Source organism: Rhizophagus irregularis, chromosome 21 (assembly GCF_026210795.1).
Source record: "Rhizophagus irregularis chromosome 21, complete sequence".
NCBI lineage: Eukaryota > Fungi > Glomeromycota > Glomeromycetes > Glomerales > Glomeraceae > Rhizophagus > Rhizophagus irregularis.
In genome coordinates, this window is record NC_089449.1 from 945,360 (window position 1) to 969,683 (window position 24,324).

The 24,324-nt window shown below is 25.3% G+C and overlaps 9 protein-coding genes across 9 annotated transcripts; 5 read left to right on the forward strand and 4 right to left on the reverse strand.

Moving 5' to 3' along the window:
- Positions 1-295: 295 nt before the first annotated feature.
- OCT59_013643 (uncharacterized protein) lies at positions 296-1,584 on the reverse strand (the record flags this gene model as incomplete). The annotated part of the gene is made up of 4 exons (XM_025324734.1): positions 296-334; positions 401-663; positions 732-933; positions 1,006-1,584. 4 exons carry the CDS (start codon positions 1,582-1,584, stop codon positions 296-298), a joined length of 1,083 nt encoding a protein of 360 aa, XP_025184688.1.
- A 1,659-nt stretch (positions 1,585-3,243) lies between these two features.
- On the reverse strand, positions 3,244-4,586 carry OCT59_013644 (uncharacterized protein; the record flags this gene model as incomplete). Its single annotated transcript, XM_066141651.1, has 4 exons — positions 3,244-3,372; positions 3,444-3,673; positions 3,742-3,925; positions 3,996-4,586. 4 exons carry the CDS (start codon positions 4,584-4,586, stop codon positions 3,334-3,336), a joined length of 1,044 nt encoding a protein of 347 aa, XP_066001770.1. The 3' UTR covers positions 3,244-3,333.
- A 1,450-nt stretch (positions 4,587-6,036) lies between these two features.
- OCT59_013645 (uncharacterized protein) lies at positions 6,037-7,293 on the reverse strand (the record flags this gene model as incomplete). The annotated part of the gene is made up of 4 exons (XM_066141652.1): positions 6,037-6,075; positions 6,141-6,373; positions 6,440-6,632; positions 6,706-7,293. 4 exons carry the CDS (start codon positions 7,291-7,293, stop codon positions 6,037-6,039), a joined length of 1,053 nt encoding a protein of 350 aa, XP_066001771.1.
- A 1,548-nt stretch (positions 7,294-8,841) lies between these two features.
- Positions 8,842-12,029, forward strand: OCT59_013646 (uncharacterized protein; the record flags this gene model as incomplete). Its single annotated transcript, XM_025331627.2, has 4 exons — positions 8,842-10,161; positions 10,234-10,433; positions 10,494-10,560; positions 10,641-12,029. The coding sequence occupies exons 1-4, from the start codon at positions 8,980-8,982 to the stop codon at positions 12,027-12,029; spliced, it is 2,838 nt and encodes a 945-aa protein (XP_025184684.1). The 5' UTR covers positions 8,842-8,979.
- A 301-nt stretch (positions 12,030-12,330) lies between these two features.
- OCT59_013647 (uncharacterized protein) lies at positions 12,331-14,597 on the forward strand. Its single transcript, XM_025314671.2, has 7 exons — positions 12,331-12,682; positions 12,767-12,778; positions 12,867-12,897; positions 12,964-13,209; positions 13,287-13,486; positions 13,555-14,282; positions 14,365-14,597. Exons 1-7 carry the CDS (start codon positions 12,371-12,373, stop codon positions 14,507-14,509), a joined length of 1,674 nt encoding a protein of 557 aa, XP_025184683.1. The 5' UTR covers positions 12,331-12,370; the 3' UTR covers positions 14,510-14,597.
- A 1,486-nt stretch (positions 14,598-16,083) lies between these two features.
- Positions 16,084-17,240, forward strand: OCT59_013648 (uncharacterized protein). Its single transcript, XM_025314670.2, has 5 exons — positions 16,084-16,394; positions 16,476-16,568; positions 16,642-16,714; positions 16,793-16,824; positions 16,908-17,240. Exons 1-5 carry the CDS (start codon positions 16,304-16,306, stop codon positions 17,177-17,179), a joined length of 561 nt encoding a protein of 186 aa, XP_025184681.1. The 5' UTR covers positions 16,084-16,303; the 3' UTR covers positions 17,180-17,240.
- Positions 17,241-17,507: 267 nt separating this feature from the next.
- Positions 17,508-19,141, forward strand: OCT59_013649 (uncharacterized protein). Its single transcript, XM_025314669.2, has 6 exons — positions 17,508-17,724; positions 17,806-17,869; positions 17,945-17,973; positions 18,067-18,133; positions 18,231-18,262; positions 18,352-19,141. The coding sequence occupies exons 1-6, from the start codon at positions 17,616-17,618 to the stop codon at positions 18,843-18,845; spliced, it is 795 nt and encodes a 264-aa protein (XP_025184680.2). The 5' UTR covers positions 17,508-17,615; the 3' UTR covers positions 18,846-19,141.
- An 899-nt stretch (positions 19,142-20,040) lies between these two features.
- Positions 20,041-21,068, forward strand: OCT59_013650 (uncharacterized protein; the record flags this gene model as incomplete). The annotated part of the gene is made up of 3 exons (XM_025309091.2): positions 20,041-20,243; positions 20,337-20,683; positions 20,758-21,068. 3 exons carry the CDS (start codon positions 20,041-20,043, stop codon positions 21,066-21,068), a joined length of 861 nt encoding a protein of 286 aa, XP_025184679.2.
- A 339-nt stretch (positions 21,069-21,407) lies between these two features.
- On the reverse strand, positions 21,408-22,431 carry OCT59_013651 (uncharacterized protein). Its single transcript, XM_025314668.2, has 3 exons — positions 22,099-22,431; positions 21,943-22,015; positions 21,408-21,824 (listed from the first exon to the last, which is right to left on the reverse strand). Exons 1-3 carry the CDS (start codon positions 22,339-22,341, stop codon positions 21,490-21,492), a joined length of 651 nt encoding a protein of 216 aa, XP_025184678.1. The 5' UTR covers positions 22,342-22,431; the 3' UTR covers positions 21,408-21,489.
- Between the last annotated feature and the right edge of the window lie 1,893 nt (positions 22,432-24,324).

Here is a 24,324-nt window from a genome sequence, read left to right on the forward strand (position 1 = left end):
CGACAAATTAGTATATGATCTGCGTCAAATTTTATATGTAATTTCTCTAGTTGACTCGCGGATCGTCAATTAATTATAATTTACTATAACTTAAGTAAAATTATAATACAATAAATATAGTAATATAGTTAATATTGAACTATGTATTGCGGATAATATTATCCTAAATTTTTTGTTATAATTGAACATTAAATTTTCGGTCTTAACGTACTTTCGTTACATAATCCCAATTTCAATTTCATATTTGTGGAAACTATTCATTTGAAAAAGGCAAAATATGTATCGGAAACGTTGCTTAGATAATTTTAACTTCGTGAATAAGTTCAATGCACCACTAAAAGGAAAGAAAAGATTTAATATTTTATACGAATCTAAATAAAATAAAATAAAATAAAATTACTTCGTCGTTTCCTCCTAATCTTTCATTATGACAAACAACTTCTTGAAAAGTATCGTTCCCAATAGTAAATTGAATATCATGACTACGCAAAAATTCAACTTGTCCGTTTTGAATAATATTACCATAGTTAACGAGATAGGATTTCCTAATACTAAGATTAATAACATCGTTTGATTTTAAATATCCTTGATGATTATCTAATTTACTATGATTAAATTTCCAATCCAAAATCCTATAACTTATATTTTTATCGTAACAACTCACTAAAAATTTTAAATATTAATATTAATATTACCATACTAATAAATAAAAATATATTTTAATCTATTACCTTCTGTATGATCAGTTGACGGAGATTTGGAATAATCATAAATCCAATTACCGTTGTCATTATAATAATAGCATATTCCAATTAATCTCTCAGATTTAACGTGTTGTAGCTTTATAGAATTATTTGCATAAGTAGCTAATTCGTCACCAAATTCAATTTTCCATAAAGAATTTGGAATATGCTCTGAGCTTCCTACAAAAACCTTTAAATTATGTTAAAATTATATTAAAATCGATTAAAGAATTTTTTTGAAGTTGTGATGTAAAAACTATACCAATTGGTTCCGACTTCCAGTTGTATAACATAAATTTTTAATGGAACTTAAATATTTTCCTGTAGCAACATGTTTTAAAGCTACAATAGATCCATTTCTAATTAAATTCGATTCTTCTAAAACAATTTCTTCAAATCTTTCAATTAACTCATTATTCGAATTTACATCCTTCATTTTCTCAAAAAATTCATTTGAGACATAATCAAAATGATTATTAGGAAGTGATTTAAAAAGATATTTTTTTTGTTCTTCTATATCATTAATCTCAGCGTTATAACAAAATTTACGAAAGGTTGATATAAAATTTGAAGTATCACCACCCTTTCTTTCAGGATTATATTTTAATGATTGTAATATTCTTTTATTAGTATTCTTAAATACTGTAAAGGAAATATCTTCTTTGAGTGCATCACGAAGTTTTTCAATATTATCAATTCCAGTTGGTAATTTAATAGTGGAATCTACTAAGGATATAACAATATTTATATCTATTGAGTCTTTTTTAATACTAAAATAAGTTTGAAGATCATTTATCCATTCGTTTGGATGAATATTTCCATTATATTTTGGGAGATCCATTTTTTTATAATGGCCAAAAAGAATGTGAGTTTTTTTGGGGGAATTTCGCTTATTTATATTTAGAAATTGTTATTATCAAATTCTACTGGCATGTGACAATGATGTAAAAATAAATAATCAATAGTACATATGGGCGTATCCACATGGAAGAGTCATTATACGTTAAAGTTCTACATGTCATAATTGTCATATGATATATCAATCTTAAATTGAACTTTCTATATCATCCTACCAAAACCTAAGTTGTTCAAAAATATTAACTGTATAAAAAATAAAACAATTAACAAAAAAAAACATTTTTTAAAGTTGCAATGTAAAAAATTATAACGGTCTTCCATTTGCATGATATGAATAAAAAAAGAATTATCTTTATAGTAATCATTTTAATTGTAAGTTTGAAGGTCGTTTATATTTTGAAAATCCTTTTTTTAAGGCAAATGGAAAATTTTTATAGGTAATAATCGATCACATCAATTTTGCCTAATACGAAAAAATTTACTTCAATTTCGTGTTATATAGCTTCGCAAAAAAAGCTCGGACACGTGATTATGGTGAAATATTTGTTGGAGACATGTCACGTAGCCGAGCTTTTTACTGGTCCGATAGGCCTAGTCGTGTTTTAAATACTAGTTTCATAAATTACTTCTGACTTTAGTATATAGAGTTCTTGTAATTTTACTGTATTTTGGTTATTTAGAAATAAAAAATTTTTAAAAAAAATATCACGGTGATGTAATACAACGTCCGAGAAGCAGAAAAGGAAGTAAGGCCTCACGATCTAAGATCTTAGCGGAAATTTTAGAAGCGTTACGTAAATAAGTTTAATTTTCCCCACTGGGGTTTTTATTTTATTTCAGAATATGTTTTTTTTTTATTTTAGCTCTTCGATGATCGAAGAAAAAAAAATGATCAACGAAATTTTTTTTTTACAAGTTACAATTAAACTTTAACAGTAAGAGTACCACAGGAGTGATGTATTTTTTCCTTTTACTTTTTAGTTTGTTAAGTCCGTCTGTGGAGTTGCTTCGCACACCTTATTTTTACCACCAAGGAAGCATCGCCATTTCGTGATTTATTTGTCAGTTTTATCAGAATTACTTTTGTCTTATTTGTATAGACTTTTATGTACTTCCCACCGTCAAATTGTTTGCCTTGTTAATAAAAATAAAAATTAGAATAAACTGTGATGTGATACAACTATTACACCAATTATTAACCATCAAATTGCGAAAATTAACCAAAATCTTGAAATCAAATCGCATTACAAGGATTATCAAACTACCGTGATGCAATTGACGAAATGTCTATTCTATGTATTACGCGTAATAAATTTTACTATATAAAACAAATACAGTATATGATTAAATTAGTTAAATACAAATATAAGAGCTCGCAAAGAGCGTTGCATATTTAAGATGTCACATACAAAAGTCAAAAATGATATTCTTAACCTCAATTAAAGAAATAATATTCGAAAGTATGAAAATTATGGGAATTTCAATAATTGACGCGTACTATAAGTAATTATTATATTTGACTATAATTTCATAAATGCAATCGATATTAAATTATATTAAACTATATTTGCTGATACTAACGTACAGTATTTTTGTTAGCTAATGAAATTATTAATCGCATCTGTAAGTATATAATTTCAAAATTTTAAATTTTATTAATATCACTTTCATATTTGATGGAAATTGCCTTTTTAGAACAACTTAAAGGTAAAACATATATCGGAAACGTTGCTTAGAAAATTTTAACTTCGTGAATAAGTTCAATGCACCACTAAAAGGAAAGAAAAATTTAATATTTTTTATACGAATCTAAATAAAATAAAATCAAATAAAATTACTTACTTCATCATTTCCTCCTAATCTTTCATTATGGCAAACAACTTCTTGAAAAGTATCGTTCCCAATAGTAAATTGAATATCATGACTACGTAAAAATTCAACTTGGCCATCTGATTTATTAATACTAAGATTAATAATATCATTTGATTTTAAATACCCTTGATGATTTTTTAATTTACTATGATTAAATTTCCAATTTTTAGTAAAATAACTTTCGTTACCACGACAGCCCACTAAAAAAATAATATTAATATCTGATATTAACTCAATTTACAACAAAAATATATTTTAAATTTATTACCTTCTGTATAATTATTTAACGGAGATTTGTAATAATCACGTCTATAGTTAAAATATATTCCAAGAAATTTCTCAGATTCAACGTGTCGTAACTTTATAGAATTATCCGTATAATTAGCTAATTCATCACTAAATTCAATACTCCATAAAGAATTTGGAATAGGCTCCGAGCTTCCTACAAAAACCTTTAAATTATGTTAAAATTATATTAGAATCAATTAAAAAAAAAATTCGGAATTACAATATTAAACATACCAATTGTTTCTGACTTCCAGTTGTATAACATAAATTTTTAATGGAACTTAAATATTTTCCTGTAGCAACATGTTTTAAAGCTACAATAGATCCATTTCTAATTAAATTCGATTCTTCTAAAACAATTTCTTCAAATCTTTTAATTAATTCATTAATCGAATTTACATTCTTCATTTTCTCATAAAATTCATTTGATATATAATCAAAATGATTATTAGGAAGTGATTTATAAAGATATCTTTTTTGTTCTTCTATATTATTAATCTCAGCGTTATAACATAATTTACGAAAGGTTGAAATAAAATATGAAGTATCACCACCTTTTCTTTCAGGATCATATTTTAATGATTGTAATTTTCTTTTATTCGTATTCTTAAATACTGTAAAAGAAATGTCTTCTTTAAGTGCATTACGAAGTTTTTCAATATTATCAATTCCAGTTGGAAGTTTAATAGTAGAATCTACTAATGATATAATATTTACATTAACGTTATTTATATTTATCAAGTTTTGTTTTATATTATAATAAGCTTGAAGGTCATTTATCCATTCGTCTGGATGAATATTTCCATTATATTTTGGGTGATTCATTTTTTTAAAATGGTCAAAAAGAATGCGAGTTTTTTTTTGGGAATTTCGCTTATTTATATAGTTTAGAAATTGTTATACCATATACCAATATCGTCAATTTTTTCACATGACAATGATGTAACAATATATAATCGGTGTTACATTATATTGTAAATTAACAAATTTATCGGAGATTTCCCCATAATCATAACAACATATAAAAAATCTGGATCAGGCCTATAAAAACCTAAGTTTTCTCAAAAATAACTAAAGCTGCAGTATATAAATTATACCACTTGAGACAGTTGCATACTTGCATAACAAATTTAACGTGTTATAATGCTGAAATAAATGATATAGAAGAATAAAAGAAAGATCACTTCCGAATAATCATTTTGATTACTGTATATCTCAAGTTATTTTATGGGAAAATTAAGAATGTAAATTCAATTAGCGAATTAATCAAAAAATTCGAATTTCTATTTTAGGGGATTCGAATTTAATTTAGAAATGAATCTCTTGTAAGATTAGAAAGGTTAAAATAAAATATGATGAGTTACCACCTTTTTTTCAGGATTATTTTTAAGTGTTTGTAACATTTTTGCATTCTTAGAGGAAATATTTTCTTAATTGCTCGTAATCATCAATTCCACCCCGGTTGCAAAACCTACTAATCATGTGGCATTATTATATTTATTAAGTTGTATTTAATATTAAAATACATCTATTCGTCCGAATGAATATTTTTTTAACTCAATGGGTAAGTTTATTCAAAAAAAAGCGTATAAAAATTGACATCAAATTTGCCTAATATGGTAAACTCAATTTTTTTATAACTACTGTACGATACAAAGAGTTGAATTAAATTCAAGTGATGCCAAAAATCAAATTATTATGGCGGTGTAAATAACTATTACACCAATTACACCACGTACCATAATGTCGAATGGCCGAATTACCGAATTGAATCACATTACCTTAATGCTAAATCAATTGTTAATTTTTAAAATCAAATCGCACAGCATTATGACATTATGACATTACATTATGACAATTCAATGGTGTAATTCGACATATTATATATAATAAATATTGCTTAAATACAATAAAAGGGCTCGCAGGGGGCGCTACATACAGTATATAAAATACATATAAAAGTTAGAAATGATATTCTCAACTTTAGAGAAATAATATTTTTGAGAGTATCACAATAATTGACGCGTGGTCTACTATAATTAATTATAATTTCATAAATAAAATTATAATACAATAAATATAGTCAATATTGAACTATGTATGTTATCCTAAATTTTTGTTATAATTGAACATTAAATTATCGGTCTTAACGTACTTTCGTTACATAATCCCAAAATTTCATTAATTTCAATTTCATATTTGTGGAAAGTGCATGTTTAAAAGATACTATATACTATTCATTTGAAAAAGGCAAGATATGTATCGGAAACGTTACTTAGAAAATTTTAACTTCGTGAATAAGTTCGATGCACCACTAAAAGGAAAGAAAAGATTTAATATTTTATACGAATCTAAATAAAATAAAATAAAATTACTTGCTTCGTCATTTCCTCCTAATCTTTCATTATGACAAACAACTTCTTGAAAAGTATCGTTCCCAATAGTAAATTGAATATCATGACTACGTAAAAATTCAACTTTGTTATTATCATATCTTTTCTCAATATTAAGATTAATAATATCATTTGATTTTAAATATCCTTGATGATTTTTTAATTTACTATGATTAAATTTCCAATCTCCATTCAAATATCCATCGTTGCTGCAGCTCACTAAAATAATAAATATTAATATTATCTTATATATAACAATATACAAAAATATATTTAATTTATTACCTTCTGTATGATTAGTTGACGGAGATTTGCAATAATCATATCCATAGCGAATCTGTATACAATATATTCCAAGTAATCTCTCAGATTTAACGTGTTGTAGCTTTATAGAATTATTTGCATAAGTAGCTAATTCGCCACCAAATTCAATTTTCCATAAAGAATTTGGAACTGGTTCTGAGCTTCCTACAAAAAGCTTTATTTCATATTAAAATTATATTAAAATCGATTAAAAAAAAAAAAAATTGGAGCTATAATATAAAACATACTATTTGAGTCTTGCTTCCAGTTGTATAACATAAATTATTAATAGAACTTAAATATTTTCCTGTGGCAATATGTTTTAAAGCTACAACAGACCCATTTCTAATTAAATTCGATTCTTCTAAAACAATTTCTTCAAATCTTTTAATTAACTCATTAATCGAATTTACATTCTTCATTTTCTCATAAAATTCATTTGATATATAATCAAAATGATTATTAGGAAGTGATTTATAAAGATATCTTTTTTGTTCTTCAATATCATTAATCTCAGCGTTATAACATAATTTACGAAAGGTTGAAATAAAATATGAAGTATCACCACCTTTTCTTTCAGGATTATATTTTAATGATTGTAATTTTCTTTTATTCGTATTCTTAAATACTGTAAAAGAAATATCTTCTTTGAGTGCATTACGAAGTTTTTCAATATTATCAATTCCAGTTGGTAATTTAATAATGGAATCTATTAATGATAGTGCAATATATACAATATATTCTTCACTTTTGCCCTGACGAACACAAAAATATTTTTGAGCATCGTCCAACCATTCATCTGGATGTTTACTTCCATCATATTTTGGAAAATCCATTTTTTTTAATAACAGTTAAAGGAAGAAAAAAAAAATGATTTTTTTTAGGTTTTTTTTCATTCATATTGACAATCATACCGGTTTTAACAAGATTTATCGTTCATTTACTAGTCTAAATTAGACTACATACATAAATAGCATTTAAAATGGAATATAATAAACATCACCAACAATTAAATAACTTGATTAAAAATGTCAAAGGAAGAATTGAAAGAAAAAAATATATTATTATATGTTTAACCAAGAAAGACATCATACATTTGATTTATATCAGATTTTTAGGAACCATATAAAATAATGAACTTCACAAAGTTTACGGAATCAAATTTCTTTTTATTCATATAAAATAATACAGGCTGGATTTATATCCATTAGAGTAAATGTTTCGATAATCATCGATCGTAAATTTACAAGACTACTTATTAGTGATTCTTTACTATCTTTCTTGAGGTTAAATCCAGTGACATAATAATATATATATGACTCAGTCAGCAAAAAATACAATATAAAAAAAAATCGGTATTTTTTATATAAAAGTGTAATAATTTAAATAATTTACGACTTTACGTGATAAAAACTTTACTAATACTATTATTTATTTATTAGAACATTTCATCCTACGATTTTTCTATAACTAAAGATTTATATTAAAAAATCGGGAAAGTACAACGTAGTCTTTAAATGCGTAAAAACATGAAAATAATAAGAACAGTAAAAAAAAAAATGAAATAAATTTGGATACGGAAACATTCCTCTAGGTTAAATGTACATTGTACAGCATGATAAATCTATTGACCGCAGTAAATTGATTATATGCATAAATTTTATATTATTATAAAATATATGACAAAAAAAATTACATAATAGACATTAAAATTAAAATGAAAGGGATGCACAAAAAAAATGTTATTCTTTATTTTGCAACTCGGACTTTCCATCTTTCTTTCCAGGAAAAGATTTAACGCTTTGCCCTTTAAATTTTGCATCATTACGCAATGACGCGTTTATCTTATACAAAGAATTAGATTTCCAAATTTAGGATGTACCGGATTGTACCCTGTGCAGCAACATTTGACAAGGATGTTAAAAAAGAAAAAGTGATTTCCAATCCTTCCAATCTCTCTTTTATTACATTGAAAATAATTTTTTGAGGAGAAACATAAACTAACCAAATTAACAACTTATTGGTGTGTTTAAGATTAATTATTAATAATTTATTTTATCATAAATCATGCAATTTATCCATTTTCCTATTATCTATTTTCATTACCCCGAAATTTTCCCTTTTAGGTAAATGCAAAATGTCTAGTCTTTGTATCCTTGTGACACTTTTTATTTGTATAATTGGTGTTAATCGTAACTTTTTTATAAACCAATGACATAAACAATATATCACTCGGCATAAAAATTAAACCATATAAATCGTCCTTATTGAAAAGTATCTCTTTTTTTCTAAAAAAAAAATTATAAATATTCTCTGAATTTTATTGAATTTTATTGGAATGTTTTATCAAGATCTACTTAATAAAAATTCCTTTTTTTTTTTTATTTCGTAAATAAACATTAATATAAAAAAAATTATTATTATTATTATTATTATTATTTTATTATTATTATTATAATTATTATTATTATTATTTTATTGTATATATGTTTATATATATATATTTATATTGACAATTTAACATGATGGCTCATGAATATTATCATAAAGATAAATTTCGTTTAAATGCAAAACCTAAAATAAGTAAATTGATCTTGACAGAAAAACAACGAAATCAATTAAATTATTTATTCACTTTATCCGATTTACCTGGTAAAGAAATTTTTACTACAGAAATTTGGAGTGAATCAATTGATGATCAAAAAAATGCAAGAAATTTTTTAATTTATCAAGGACTTCCTGTTGATTTGGATGACCCAACAAATTCTACACATAGAGAACATAAAGATCCTACGAATAGGTGGAAAATACGTTGGAGTGATAAAAAAAATGGTGCTACCCTTTATCAATGTAGTTGTGGTTCTGATATGCAAGCTGCTAGTAAGACCCCTGTACAAAAACAAAGACCTATTAGACAATTATATGAATTTGATGGTTGTTTGGCTTTTTTAAGATTAGAAATTGATGTTGATAAAAAAATTTTTAGAAGAGCTCATGGTTATTTGAATCATTCAGAAGCATGTCATCGTGCATTACCAAAGAAAAATTATCCTATATTATCAATTAATATTAATATTAGAGATATGACTGAATTATTAGTAAGAACTTATGCTTCAACTAATGATATTTTATCACTTAATTTACAATTTATAAAGGATCAATTGGGTGGAAGATTAGTTTTAAGAAATAAATTAAAATGTAAAGATGAACATTTCTTGATAACTGCTTTTGATATAAAAGATGCTAGGCGTTGGATCAAAAATCATCCTCAACCTCAATGGAATGTTAATGTTGAACGATCCGTACATCATAATTTACAAGAATTATTTGGTCCAAATTCTTCCGATGTAGAATTAAGAGACGCAATTATTTATTATAAACCAAGAGATCATCATTATGATTATACATTTTTAATATTAGCAACAGAAGAACAACGTTTACAAGCATGGAAATATGGTCATCAAAATTATATAATATTAAATGGAACTTTTCAAACTGATAACAAAAAATTACAAATGTATGTTTTAATGGTTATAGATGAATACAAAAGAGGTGTACCAATTGGATACCTTTTATTTTTAAGACCTGGTAATACTGATTTAATAGGAGCTTCAAATCATGAATATGGAATATTGAGACATTTATTGGAAATGTATAAAAATAAATTAAGTCATGAAACTGGTGATAATTTATTTAACCCAAAGGTAATAAATTATAATGAACGTTCAATCATTTGATAATAAAATAATATTATATATATTAAATTATTTTATCAGGTTGCGATAATTGATTTTGGTTTTAAGGAACGTCTTGCGTGTTCTGAAGTCTGGTCTTCTATATATCTCGTGTATTCTCCTTTTCAAGTATATCAATGCTGGATGAATAAAATAAATCAATTGTTAGGAACTGATGGGGATAATGAAATTATGAGTTATCGTCAAAAAATTAAAAAAGAACTAATTGATATGATAGACGAGTAAGTAATATGTTATTGTATATATATTTGGACTGTAATTAATTGTTGTTCTTTTCGTAGATTACAAAAATACGCGAATGAAAATGAAATTCGTTCTAAAATTAAATCAATGGAAAAAATCATAAAGGTAATAAAAATTAAAAATTATATCTCTTTATTTATATATATATTGAAAAAAAAAAAATTAATAATATTTTGAAATTATAGAATAATTATGATGAAATTCTTAGAAAGAATTTAAATGTAAAAATTTTAGCGTTATATGATGGACAATTAGAATTCATTAATTATTTACAAAAAGATTGGGTAAATGAATTGATGCATATGTGGACTTTTTATGGAAGAAAAAATGCGGCAAATATATTAAGAATTGATGTTGACTCTATTCCATGGACCCCAGAATGCTTGGAAGGTTTCAGAAGACAATTTAATCCAAAACGTATACTAAGATTTCAGCGAAAAGGTCACGTCTTACGATTAGATGTTTTGGCTATCATGTTAGTAAAATGTATTACACCTATTTGTAATATTCAACGTGATCTTTGGAATAATATACATGATATATTGAAAAATAAAAAATCAATATTAGAAGAATTAGCCGAAGATGAAGAATTTGCAGAAGGTACTACAAGAGCTTTATTAGATAATCATATTAACACCATTGCATTTGAAGATTTTGATCCACGAAAAAAGGAGGAAGCAAATTTGTTAAAAATTAAATTTATCGAATTTAATGGACATTATCTTTTTGTTAGAGTTCAATGTAATGTAATAAATCCTGAATATGTTCCAGATAAAGAAAATATGGACTATTATATGGTTTGTCTTACTCCATTCATAAGTTGTCATTGTTTTAATTTCCTATTTCGTGGAGGTGCTTGCTCTCATATACGAGCATCCATCAATATCGTTAATTGGATGCGACTACAACCAAAAGATCTTACTTTTTTTGATAATTTGGAACATTGGGAAATGCCTTTTATTCAATTAAATTCACGTCAAGAAGCATTCAAAAAGTTACATGACCAGAAATTTAAGAAACATAGAAAAGTATTTCCTTTACAAAATTATTCTATGGAAAATATGGACGATGAGAGTGATTCAGATAGTGAAATTGAGGATAATGTAGATTTTTTTGATCCTTATGTAAATATGCCAACGAGACTTGATAAATGGTCATTTGGAGTGGGAACAAATTCAATTTCAAGTTCAACATTAACCGAAGGATCTTTGGTACAAAATTCGATCGTTATCGGCGAATCAAGTTCAACACAGCAACCTTCATCTTTTACAAATTCTTTAATGGGTTCAACAATAAGAGATAAAGTGACTCAATCTTGGAATAATGAATTATCATTTGCTACAAATAGGTTGATAGCTAACATGAATGATTTAGTAACGGTCTTTGAGAAACTTACTCAAAATCAAGTAAACATTCCTGACAGTGTATCCGAAGAGTTGAAAATTCTTGACAAAGAGTTAAATACACGATTGAATACGTTGGTAAATTGTGATAAATCAAAAGAATTAATGATGACTTTGTGGCAAATGAGACAAAAACTTGATTCTATTACAAATAGTAGACTTAATATATAAAAAATGACGCGTGAAATATTTATTAGGGACATTTAGTGTTTTTTTTTAATTCTGATGTAAATTAAATATATGATAAATTAATATGATAAATATTTATGGTATGATATTTCTTAATTAATTTAAGCTACTACAGAAAAGGGTTTTCCCTAAATTTCTGCGCCTCGATTTTATGGTACCAATCATAAATGGAAATTGTACTGTACAATGCATAAATAAAGAATCCAAAACTTGCATAAATTATCCTTTTTTGGCATTTTATTTCTTGTATTAAATATAAAAATGTTGCATTTTTATCATTTTTATAAAAATTTTCTTTATTCTTTTTTTTTTTAAATTAGAAAATGAATTCTAAAAAAAATTTTCGTTCGTCTGAAGAAAATATACGAATTTCGGAGGAGGAACGAGAACGTTTTCTTGTACCATCAAGTCCAGATAATATTATTACTAAAAGGAATTCTTTTTCGGATGATGATGATAATGCGGATATTATAATACGTGAAGAAAATGATGATATTGATTCTAATTTATTGGCAGATATTGAAATTGTAAAAGATCAATACGAAGAATTGGATAATATTATTTCAAGCATCGGAATGGGAAATTTTCAAAAACGATTATTGGTACTTTGTGGATTTGGTTGGTTATCAGATGCTGTATGTGTTTCAATTTTTAGATTCTTTATTGTTAAATTGCCTTTGTAAGATTTACTGATTTTAAAATTATATCTTTTTTTTTAGTTGTGGATGATGGTACATTAATATTTAGGATTTAGTGCGTTATTTATATATTGTTTCTTTAATGTTTTACTTTCAAATTCAAATATTTAATAATTTTCAGTGCGTAGCAATAATATTACCTCGAGTTCAAGGTATTTAATTATTTTAATTTTAATAAAGTCTAACGCTTCCTCAATATCTACTCACAACCTTTTTAGTTCACTTTCAAGTACCAAATTCAATTATTGGATTACTTTCAAGTTCACAATATTTTGGAATGATGTTTGGAGCCGTGTTTTGGGGAATAATTTCAGATACATATGGACGCAAACAGGCGTTCAGCTGGACACTAGGATTGTCCGTATTTTTTGGTTATATTGCAAGTCTTTCTCAAAGCTTTGAACAATTATGTTTTCTATTTTTCATGTTAGGATTTGGTGTTGGAGGAAATTTACCAGTAGATGGTATGTTATATTAAAGGATTTACGTAAAAAAAAAATTTATTTATTAAAAAATCTTATTTTATTTACCGACTGATTAGGAGCGATATTTTTGGAATTTGTACCAAAAGAGAATCAATATCTTCTTACTTTGTTATCAGTTTTCTTTGAATTTGGAGCTGCATTCACAGCTTTAGTTGGATATTTAATTTTACCTTCATATAGTTGTTTTAAAGAAGGTTGTGATGTTTATAAAGAAAATAATGGTTGGAGATACGTAATAATGATTCTTGGAACTTGCGTAGGTTATATATTTATTAATTAATAATATTAATAGATGAATCTAACCAAATTATCTTTTTTTTTTAGACGTTAATTATGTTGATCATCAGAATTCTTTTCTTTAGACTTTTAGAATCACCTAAATTTTTATTATCACATAATCGAAAACAAGAAGCAATTTTTGTATTTCAAGAAATTGCAAGAATTAATGGAAATGAAATTGAAATTCATCTTGATAATTTATCATCACCTAAACATTCAAACGTATCACCAGAATCAAATAGAAATTTCAATAAATCTAGCATTCTTTCAACACAAAAATTTAGTTCATTATTTAATGATTTGAAATATTTATTTAAGAAGCAATGGATAACAACAACAATGATTGTATGGAGTATGTGGGGAGTAATATCATTTGGAAGTGTAATGTTTAATCTTTATCTTCCTAAATATCTTGAAACTGTGAGTAAAGAAGAAAATAAAGAACATAGTGAAGGTGGCGAAGCTATTAGGAAAGGGTTGAAGGGTTTTATGATTTTTTCAATATGGGGAGCTCCGGGTGCTATAATTGCATCATATTTAATTGAAACGATTTTAGGTAGAAAAGGTGCAATGATTATAGCGGCAACCGGAGTTTCTTTATCAACATTTTTATTTGCGAATTTTCATCATCATTATAGTGTAGTTCTATTTTCAATGATTATTGGTATTTTAAAATCTGTTAATTGGTCCGTAATTTATTGTTATACTCCTGAAGTTTTTGAGACTAAAATAAGGGGAACTGCTTGTGGAATCTCTTCTGTTTTTGCTAGAATGTAAGTATAAATATCAGATTCTACAGAAAAAAAGTATTTAAATATATATTAACTTTAATTATCATCATTTTAATTTTTATAGTACCGGTATGATTTCGCCTATTATTACCGGAACTTTAATTTCTCTGAGTGTTTCTGCACCATTATATGTAACCTCATTTGTTTTTGGTATATTGGCAATTTTAGTATTTATGTTACCAATAGAAACAAGAGGAAGGCAGGCATAACGTTTATTTGTTTATAATAATGAAAATTTTATAGAGATTGTTATTAATTAAAGCTATAGATTCTTTTTTTTTACGTCGATAGATCGAAAAAAAAAAGATTTACTTATATAATATAATCCTTAATCAACTCAACGAGATGATTTACTTGTATACATAAAAATGATACATTTAATTACACAAATTAGGAAAGGATTTTTTTTTTTAAAAAAAAAGTCCGCAGTATTCGACATTATTCCGGACGGGCTTATAAAAAAAATAAATAAAATTAACGTGTCATATAAATTTATTTTATATGTGGCGAAACTTCAGTTGAAAAAAAAATAAAAAAGAATTAACGATGCCAAATCATAATACACATCATCAAAAAAAAAAACTTCAAACGAATCATCAATGAAACAAATATAATATGTGTGTATATATAATAAGCATAATGAAATAATTGACTACTTTTACTCGAGTTCTTTCTTCTTTTCTTTAATTACCCTAGAATTCTTTACAAATCATGAAAGATTTAAAAAAATTTTATCGTACAATAATCGATAATTGGACGCCTTTTTGTCTAATACAGTGCATATTATTCATTACCTGTCCAATTCTCGGTAAAATTGGAAATATTAATTTTTTAAAAAATATTATAAAGATATTATTAAATTATTTAACTCATTTTAAACTATAGAATATACAAAGATCATATTATATTATGAATATAAACTTCCACTTGAATACACGATTGAATTCTTGTAAGTGGTGTTCTCATAATATAATAATAATAAAAATAATTTATTTATTTAAATTTATAAATTATATATTAGGTATCTTTTCCTTATAATTTTTCAATTAGGTAAGGAATTTGACAGATATAACATTCATGTCACTTAAATTACTTAATATATATTTTTACTTTTTAAATAGTTTTGATAACAAGTTCTCTTTTCTGTTGCTGCTGCATTCCAGATGTAGCGTTAACAAATTTCTTTCTAAGGTATTTAGAATCACTTTTTTAATAATTTATTGATTGCAATATGTGTATATATATACATGTATATAAATATTTCTGTTATTTAGTATCTCAGCGATCTTGTGGATAATTATTCCAAGTAAGAATTAACGTATCTATAAAATCACTATTTTTTCTTAAAAAAGATATTTTTAACGTATATATATATATATACACATACATATACACAATTTAACAACTCAATTTTTTTTTATCCTTCACAAAAAAATGTAATAATTAAATAGTTATTTATTCAGTAAAAACAGTTCATGATTTAGGTGAAATCCCATTTTTTTGTCCTTCAAATTACGATTATAAATTCTCTCGACTTCGTTTTATATGTCAAATAAGAACATCAAATTTCATTTTGATGTGGATAGCTTCAATTTCTGTTCTATTTTCATGGATATATTCATTAATTTCTGAAATATTTCGTGATGTCCATGTCAATGATGATGTCGATTTTGAGTCTAATAATGATGATAATTGAATGGTAAAAAAAAAAAATTGTAGTGTTTTTTTTTATAGAATTGTATTATAGAATGTCCTTAAATTTTGACGAATAACATTTTTTTTTTTTTGATAAGCGCTTTTTATCAGTTTTTTTTTTCTGGTTATTATAATTCACGTGATAAACACGCAGTAAAAGAAGTAAAAGTAAAAGGAGATCATGGCTTATATTACACGTATCTTTTAATAGTGTGGCATTTTACGAATCGTTTACGTTTCAACTTTCCAAAAAGTTATTCTAAAAAACGAATGCTTTATAGAAAGGAGTTTTTGAAAAACAAAAAAAAATGGATTACACTCCAACAATTTTTTATGCATGTTGTACGAGTTGTTTATACTTAGTCCAGGTCCCTACAGTCATCCTTTGTACACTTTTTGGTAATTAGATTATCTAGATATCTAATAACAAATAATGTTTTATCGCAATAACTTATACATACATTTTTTTTTAAAAAACAGAAATCATGAAAATTAATTTGTTTCATAAACATAAACTTCCTCTTAACGAACCTATTGAATATATTTATCTTGCTCTAGTTATCTTTACACTTGGTAAAGTACAAAAATATATATATATGTATATATGCGTTATTTTTTTTATCTAATCGATTTTAATCATCGTTAGTTTCAACTGCATTGACTGTATACATTCAAAATTGTTTTGATAATTGGCAAAAAGTAGTAAAATGGATAAACAGGTTAGTCATTAAACATTTAATGTATTTCTTGAACTTTTCGTTATCAATATTTAATATTTGTTATTTCTAATAACAAAGAATCTCATCATTATTATGGGTGTTAATTCCAGGCAAGTTTTTCATTAATTTCATCCTTATAAAAAGTGTTATATATCAGATTCCTAATTACGCATTTACACCACTTTTATAAAAGTTTTATATACATCTTTTACGATTAATGAATTGAGTCCAATTCCTTTTTCTTGTCCAAAAGATTATTCTTATCCTAATCCTTCAAAAAGTTATTATAATGCTTGTTTGATTAGATTTTTAAATTTAATGCTTATGTGGATAATGTTTTTGACTACATTCTTTTTTACTGTGCTTGCTCTTATTCCTGAACGTAAGATTAATGATTTGTTTGGTGTCAAATCGAACATAAAAAATGATGACGAGAGAAAAGAAAGTGACGTGTATGACGTGTAGTTTACTGTATTTTTATTAGATTTAAATAAAATAAACTAAAATTTTAACAATTGTGATTGTCAAAAAATTGTCAAACAGGGGTAATATAAAACAGTAAAACGGGCATGATAAACAGCCCAATATTATCTGATACATCATTGATATATAGTAATCAAGTATAGTATAGTGTTACAACCGTAGTCACACTATACACACTATAACATGCATTATCTATCAGGTAAGGATAGGTAAGACAAATACGAGTACCAATACCTATTGTGGTAATATACTGATTTTGGCGTGATCAATCAATCTTAAATCGGAAGTTTAATTACAAAAGAGATCATCAAATTAATATTCTTAACTAAAACTTTTTATTGTTTACTCTTAAGTTTTATATTACTCATCAATCTTTATGATCCTTTTTCACCTTTTTTCCTAAAGAAAAAAAAATTACATGTATAATAAAATGGCTTTAAAAGATATTTTAGCTTGTCCCATCATATGTAGTATTTTTTGTTTAATGTTTGCTGAACTTCCTTTAATTTTTATTTGTCCTATTCTAGGTACAAAGAAACTTTTTTTTTTATTTTATTTTGTTTTATTTGATCTTTATTTATTAAATTTGTTGCTCCTTTTTTTTATAGAAATACAAAAATTAAGATTATTTGATGAGTATAGTATCCCTTATAGTAAATATATTGAATATACGTAAGTATTTTAAATTAAAAAAAGCTTGACTTCATTCTTCTAATAATAATAACGAAAGTATACTCAATATTTTAGATATTTATCTCTTACTTTATTTCAACTTTGTGAGTTATATATATTAAGGGTTCATTTAATACAATTTTTTGGATTGATACGATTGATACTAAATTAAAATTTTATTTTTTATATTATTATAGTATTAGCGTTCCTCATTTTTTGTTGTTGCTGCTATTTTGCTAGAGAAGATTTGAGCAAGGAATTTATGTATGAAAAAAAAAGAAAAATATGATTAAGATTTATTTTTTTTAAAAAAAATAAAACATTGACATAATATATTTTTTTCCTATTTTTATTTATTTAGTTTAACGACAGTATTATGGTTAGTTATTCCAAGTAAGTTTACTACTATTTATATGTTCCTCTTTCTCTTTTTTTTAAAAAAAGATTTTCAAATCTAATACCTTTTCGTTTATTTTTAACAGTCATTTATACGATCTTTACAATAAATGAGTTAGGTGATATTCCATTTTATTGTCCAACAAATTATGATTATGGGGAACCAGGATTACGATATGTTTGCCAAACTCGGTTAGCGAATTTAATTTGTATGTGGGTCATGTTCATGGGAATACTCTTGACTGGTATTACAATGATCATTCCAAAAGAAATTTTAATTGATATATTTAATGATGATGGCGACGAAGAATATCAAGCATTTAATAGCGGAGGAGGTAATCGTGATGGATATCAAAGTGTTAAACAGAATGATCTTAATTATAAACAAATTCAAATCGTTCGACAAGATGAAACAGATGGATCTTCAAGTAATGGAATAGATGGAATGGGAAGAAACGAAAGTGAACCTTCTAAACATGATAAACCTAAAGGAAAAGAGGAAACCTTTGGATTTAATAATGATGATTTACAAAAATTTATTGATCCTGACGATAATGATAAATTAAAACATATTGTTTGATTATAGATAAAAAAAAAGTGTTATGTAATATTATTTACACATTTTATTTATATATTATTCATATTATTTTATAGCATTTTTTTTTTTTTAGTTTTTTTTCTTTCGGGATTTTTTTTTTATAACCTAAAAAAGTTTCATACACATATATTGAGAAATATAATAAAATTAGATTTCATTCATTATTATTATTTTACTCATAAAAAAAAAAAATAATTAAATCATTATAATATAGGAAATTGTATTATTTTATTTACAATATATAAGAAAATGTAATAAATCATTATTCTTTGAACTACATTCGAGTCGAATAATTTTTTTGAAATTTGTATATATATAATTATAATTTAAGATTATTTAGATTATTTATAATGCTCATAATGTAAATTATTTTAATTATTTTGATAATCCGAGTTACCAAGTGATTCAGATGTTTCAGATATTCGATTTTTTTTTTTTTAACGCATATGATCAAATATAAAATTCAATGATGGTACATAATATGATAAAATGAAGATTGTTAGCGTTCGATTCCGGTATAATTAAAAGATTCCTGGTTTGGAAGAAAGATCGATCAAAGTTTATTTATCGAGAATTCATTATAATAATCGTGAAACAAAAAATTCATTCCCTGCTATTATTAGAATAGAGACAAATTCCGATTTCCCGTTCTTCCCGACTGATTTATAATGATAACTTTAATGGTAATGATCTTTTTATTTTTAATTATTTGTTTATTTACAGACTTAAATAGATATGAATTTTTTTTAAAAAAAAAATGCGATATTCGATTTTCACAATTAGTAATTTTTAAATGAAAAGAATTGGATTTAATCGACAATGATTTTCGTATGAATACCTAAAGTCAAATTCAAAAATAAAATAAGATTCACGAAAATCCACGAAAATCTATAAATTAAAATTGACATAAAAAAGGAAAAGAATAAATTAATATCAACCATTATTTTAGGTTTTATATATAAAAATAATGATTTTAAGTTTTATATATAAAAATTCATTTTTCATGTCATTGACTAAAAATTTCAAAAAAAAAAATCATTACGACTTTTGTAATAGATAAAAATCCTAACATACATGGCTTGCTTTTTAGTCTATTACCTTAAAATTCAAACCGACCAAAAGCCTTAAATATATACTCATTTTTTTTTTTTAAAAAAAAAATAATAATAATAATAAAATGAAATTATTAAAATCAACCATACCAAAGCTTAGCATTTTTCATATTTTTCGTAGTAGTACCAAAAGATTATTAAATCTAGATGAATTAGAAATAGATAGATTACAATATTCTCATGATGTGTATCGAACGATATTTGATGGAAATTTTTCTTCTCCCGTAACTGAATGTTTACAAAAAGGTGCTAAAGTTTTAGACTTCAGGTACATGGCCTATTAATGACCTATTAATGTGTTCTTTTATATTTTTTTTCCTTAATTTGTCTCAATCTAATTGTATTTTGATTTTTTTTAAAGATGTGGCCCGGGAACTTGGGCTTGTGAAATGTCAAGCGACTTCAAAAATTCCATATTCTATGGAGTAGAATCAATATCATGTTTTCCATTACAAAAACCTTTAAACGTTGAATTTATTAAATCAAAAACGTTAAATGATAAAATACCTTTTGAAAATAATTTTTTTGATTTTATATTTGTACATTCCGCTATACTATGGTATTCTAGTTCTCAATGGAAAGAAATTATTATACCTGAATTAATTCGTATACTTAAACCTGGTGGTTACTTGGAAATTATGGAAGCTGAAATAAAATTATATGGTGAAGGTCCTGAAACTCCCATATTGACCAAACATATCGAAAAATGTATGTACATCAATATTATCTTTTTTTTTTTTTGATTAAATTTGTGAATATTAATTTCTTCTTTTTCTGTATAGTTCGTGCATCATTGAGATCTCATAAAGTAAATCCTTACTTGGTATTGGAATTACCAAAGATATTAAATTCAACGAATCAAGTGAAGGATATTCAAAAAGATATACGTAAATGTCCAGTTGGTGTTTGGGATTATAAATTAGGTAACTGGGGTGCAGAATTAGTTATTTCTTTAATTTTAAGAACCTTAATAACTAAAAAATCAATAAGAAAAAAAGATTATGAAGATATAGCTAAAAAAATGATGATTGAGGTAAATAAGGTTGAATCTTATTTTTGCAAACATAGGATATGGGCAAAGAAAGTAGGCTAAAAAAAAAATATCTAATAATTCTAATTATAAAGCTTAATAATAATAATATTAATATTTTATTCTAATTTATATAATAATGTTTAAACAATTTAATTATTTATATCTTAAACCAGGGGGATATTTAAATTCTCTCTAATAACCTACTCTAATAAATTAGCAATATTATATAAAGGTGACAAATAGGATTAAAGGTGAAGGATATGATAAATAGATGAAGAGATATCCCCCGGTGCAACTATCTATTTTATTTTATAATTTATCTATGGTGAATAAAATTAATTTATAGTAATTTGAATTAATTTAAAATTCAGATTTCCGAACACCGTTATTATTGAATTTGCTGTATCACAGATATATTTCTTATTTATTAAAAAGCAAGTGACCGGAATTTAATTTCTTTGGAGAGTTAGATGCTAAGTATTTATTCAAAGGAATTACCGTAAGATATTCTCGAATTACGTTCCTGCAAATTACTAAACAAATCCCAGAAAGTTAACCACCACTCATTGAGAAATCCACCCGGAACATCCAATGGTAATGGTATACTAGGAAGTTCATTATTTGAAAACGCATTAAAAGGTGGTAATAGAGTTGTATCAGTTGAAGTTGACTTCATGAATTCATTAGAACAATGATAATTATGTCTGGTGGCATCGCCTGTTGTTGTATCGTCTTCTACGTGTTCTTCTACATCCTTGAAATTTGTATCTTTCCGAATTTCTTCATTATTTTCTTTCTGAGATTCTCCCGTACTCACTGTAAGTTCAAAATTCTTTTGTTACTTTTTAACAATCTTCAAACTTACAAATCCTTGTATTTTTAAAAAAATTTGATTTAAAAAATTATTTTATTGACATCATTTTTACTATGTCACCTTCAATATGCTCTTCATTTTCTTCTTTCTTATTTCCATCATCATCGTTAGCATGTTCTCCTTTATTTCCCCTCTTCATAAATTTCATTATTAGATGAACTTTTTTTTGTACATCTTTTACTTTTTACAACATCACTATATACTTGATAAACTTACGTGATGCATTTGGACTTTTTTCTTTCTTTCTTTTATGACTTCATTTTCTTGTTTTTTTGTTATAATTTCATTTCTAATTACATTAATTAACCATTCAGGAGGCCAATTATCAAGGCCAACTTCTTCGAAATATGTTCTAGCTGTATCAGTACATCCAGATTTTCTCAAATAATCATAAACGAACGCTTCAAGTAATCGTTTGGCTCTTTTACGAAATTCTTCAGAGCTTATTGGTTGTGCCATCTTTAATTTATACTATATAAAAAGAAATAAAATGGATAAAAAAAAAGCTATAAATTATGAAAGAAAAAAAAAATTTTTTTTCAGATCGATGGTAAGTTTATTTCAAGTTTTTACTCCATTTATACATACATTTATAAAAGTATTTCGTCATACTATACTAACTGCGGTCAATTTAGTCTAGTCAAGTTTACAAACAAATTATATGTAAACGCGTGCACGAATGTTACACAAGTTCCGACACGACAACCTACAACTAGATCGGCGGATCGACCGGATCGTTACCTACAAAAACAAAACCCGTGTTTCTATAACTATTACAATCACAGATAATAGAAAAATGATCAGAAAAGGACTTACCGCTTTGATTATGAGGTAGAAACAGACTCATGATTAAAAGAATGCAAGTTGAAAGGAAGCTTTGAGGAATTGTTTCATATATACTGTATATATATATATATATATATATATATATATTGCTCTTGGTTTCGTTATCAGAATCATACTTTTTTATCAGATGTTAATCCATCGTTGAAGTTATCTAAATGGTAAGATCCGGATAAAATATTTTGATCTATTACAATTGATAGTGGATAAAGCATCTCTGTGGCTATCTTCATATTTTATGAAGCATAATAAATAATAATTATAAACTTTTTCGGAACTTACAATAATATTGAGAACTTCGTTTGACGGAAAAGTGAGATGGAATCATGATATTCACTAAATATTTTGAATTTACTTTCAGTGAAAATAAGAACTTAACATTCACTCAACTTTATATCATTTACAATTCAAATTCTGATATTTTGAAAGATGTAAAAGCCAAAATAATGTTCATTACCAAGTTGTTAGGACTTAGGACGATTTGTAATTATAATTATTTAATTTACTTTGTCATTATATCTCTCGTGTATTATTCTTTTTTGAGGAATATCAAGTTAAAAACAGTTACAATAAAATGTAGATTTAATAATATTGAAATTTGCAACGTTAATTCACCTTCTTTTATTATGTAATATATAGAGAGGAACAAAAACATGATTTTTAATACACAATTTTTTCTATCCTAGTAAAATGAATATAACAACTAAGTATAAAATTTCCCAACTATTTGTAGTTATTTCCAATAACATATTATGTAGTATTTTGAATGTAGTCAGGGTCAAACAATTACTAGTTTCTCCTAATTGTATGGTCTTGTAAGCGTAACAGCGTAACACATATTATTCGACATTTTCCCTTCGCCTCCTTATTTATTGAAAAAGTTACAAAATATTGTTTTTTTATCTAAAAGTAATAATTTTTATTTAAAAGAATAAGCAATATATATATATTTCCTTGTTTAAATACCCTCTTATGCCTCTTTGATTCTGCTGCTTAAACTCTATCGTAATTTTTCAAAACTTTTTAAATCTTCCCCCTCAATCACTGAATAAGTGTTTATTAAATAAACAATTAAGTTGAAATGACTTATTTAATTTATAACGGCTATACAGGTTAAAAGATCTAGTTTAGCTCATTTATTACTAAGCTATTTTAAAAAATAAATTTGTATTATATCATTAGAATCTAATTTACTATTTTATCTTATATTGCATTTAACTATAAATTGATAATGAGCGTGTATTAATAATGATATTATATATAACACAAATAATTTGTATATTCACCCTATATTTATCATTAGATCATTTTTAAAAATTTACTCAGCTAGGATTGGGTTCAGTCTTTTACCATGGACGAGGATCAGATCAGCCTTAATTTACTTAATAAATGCTTTAAATGAAGTTTGTACCAACGTTAGTGACAATTACTTTATACGTGTACAAAAATAGACATATTTTTATCGATTACCGATCCTTTTTTAGCATATCATTCTTATTTATGGGCGGTGTGATATATTCTTCGGTGAAATTTAAGGCATTAATTCATAGATGAAGCATACGTTCATCTTTACTAAAACTCGACCAAATAAATTTTATG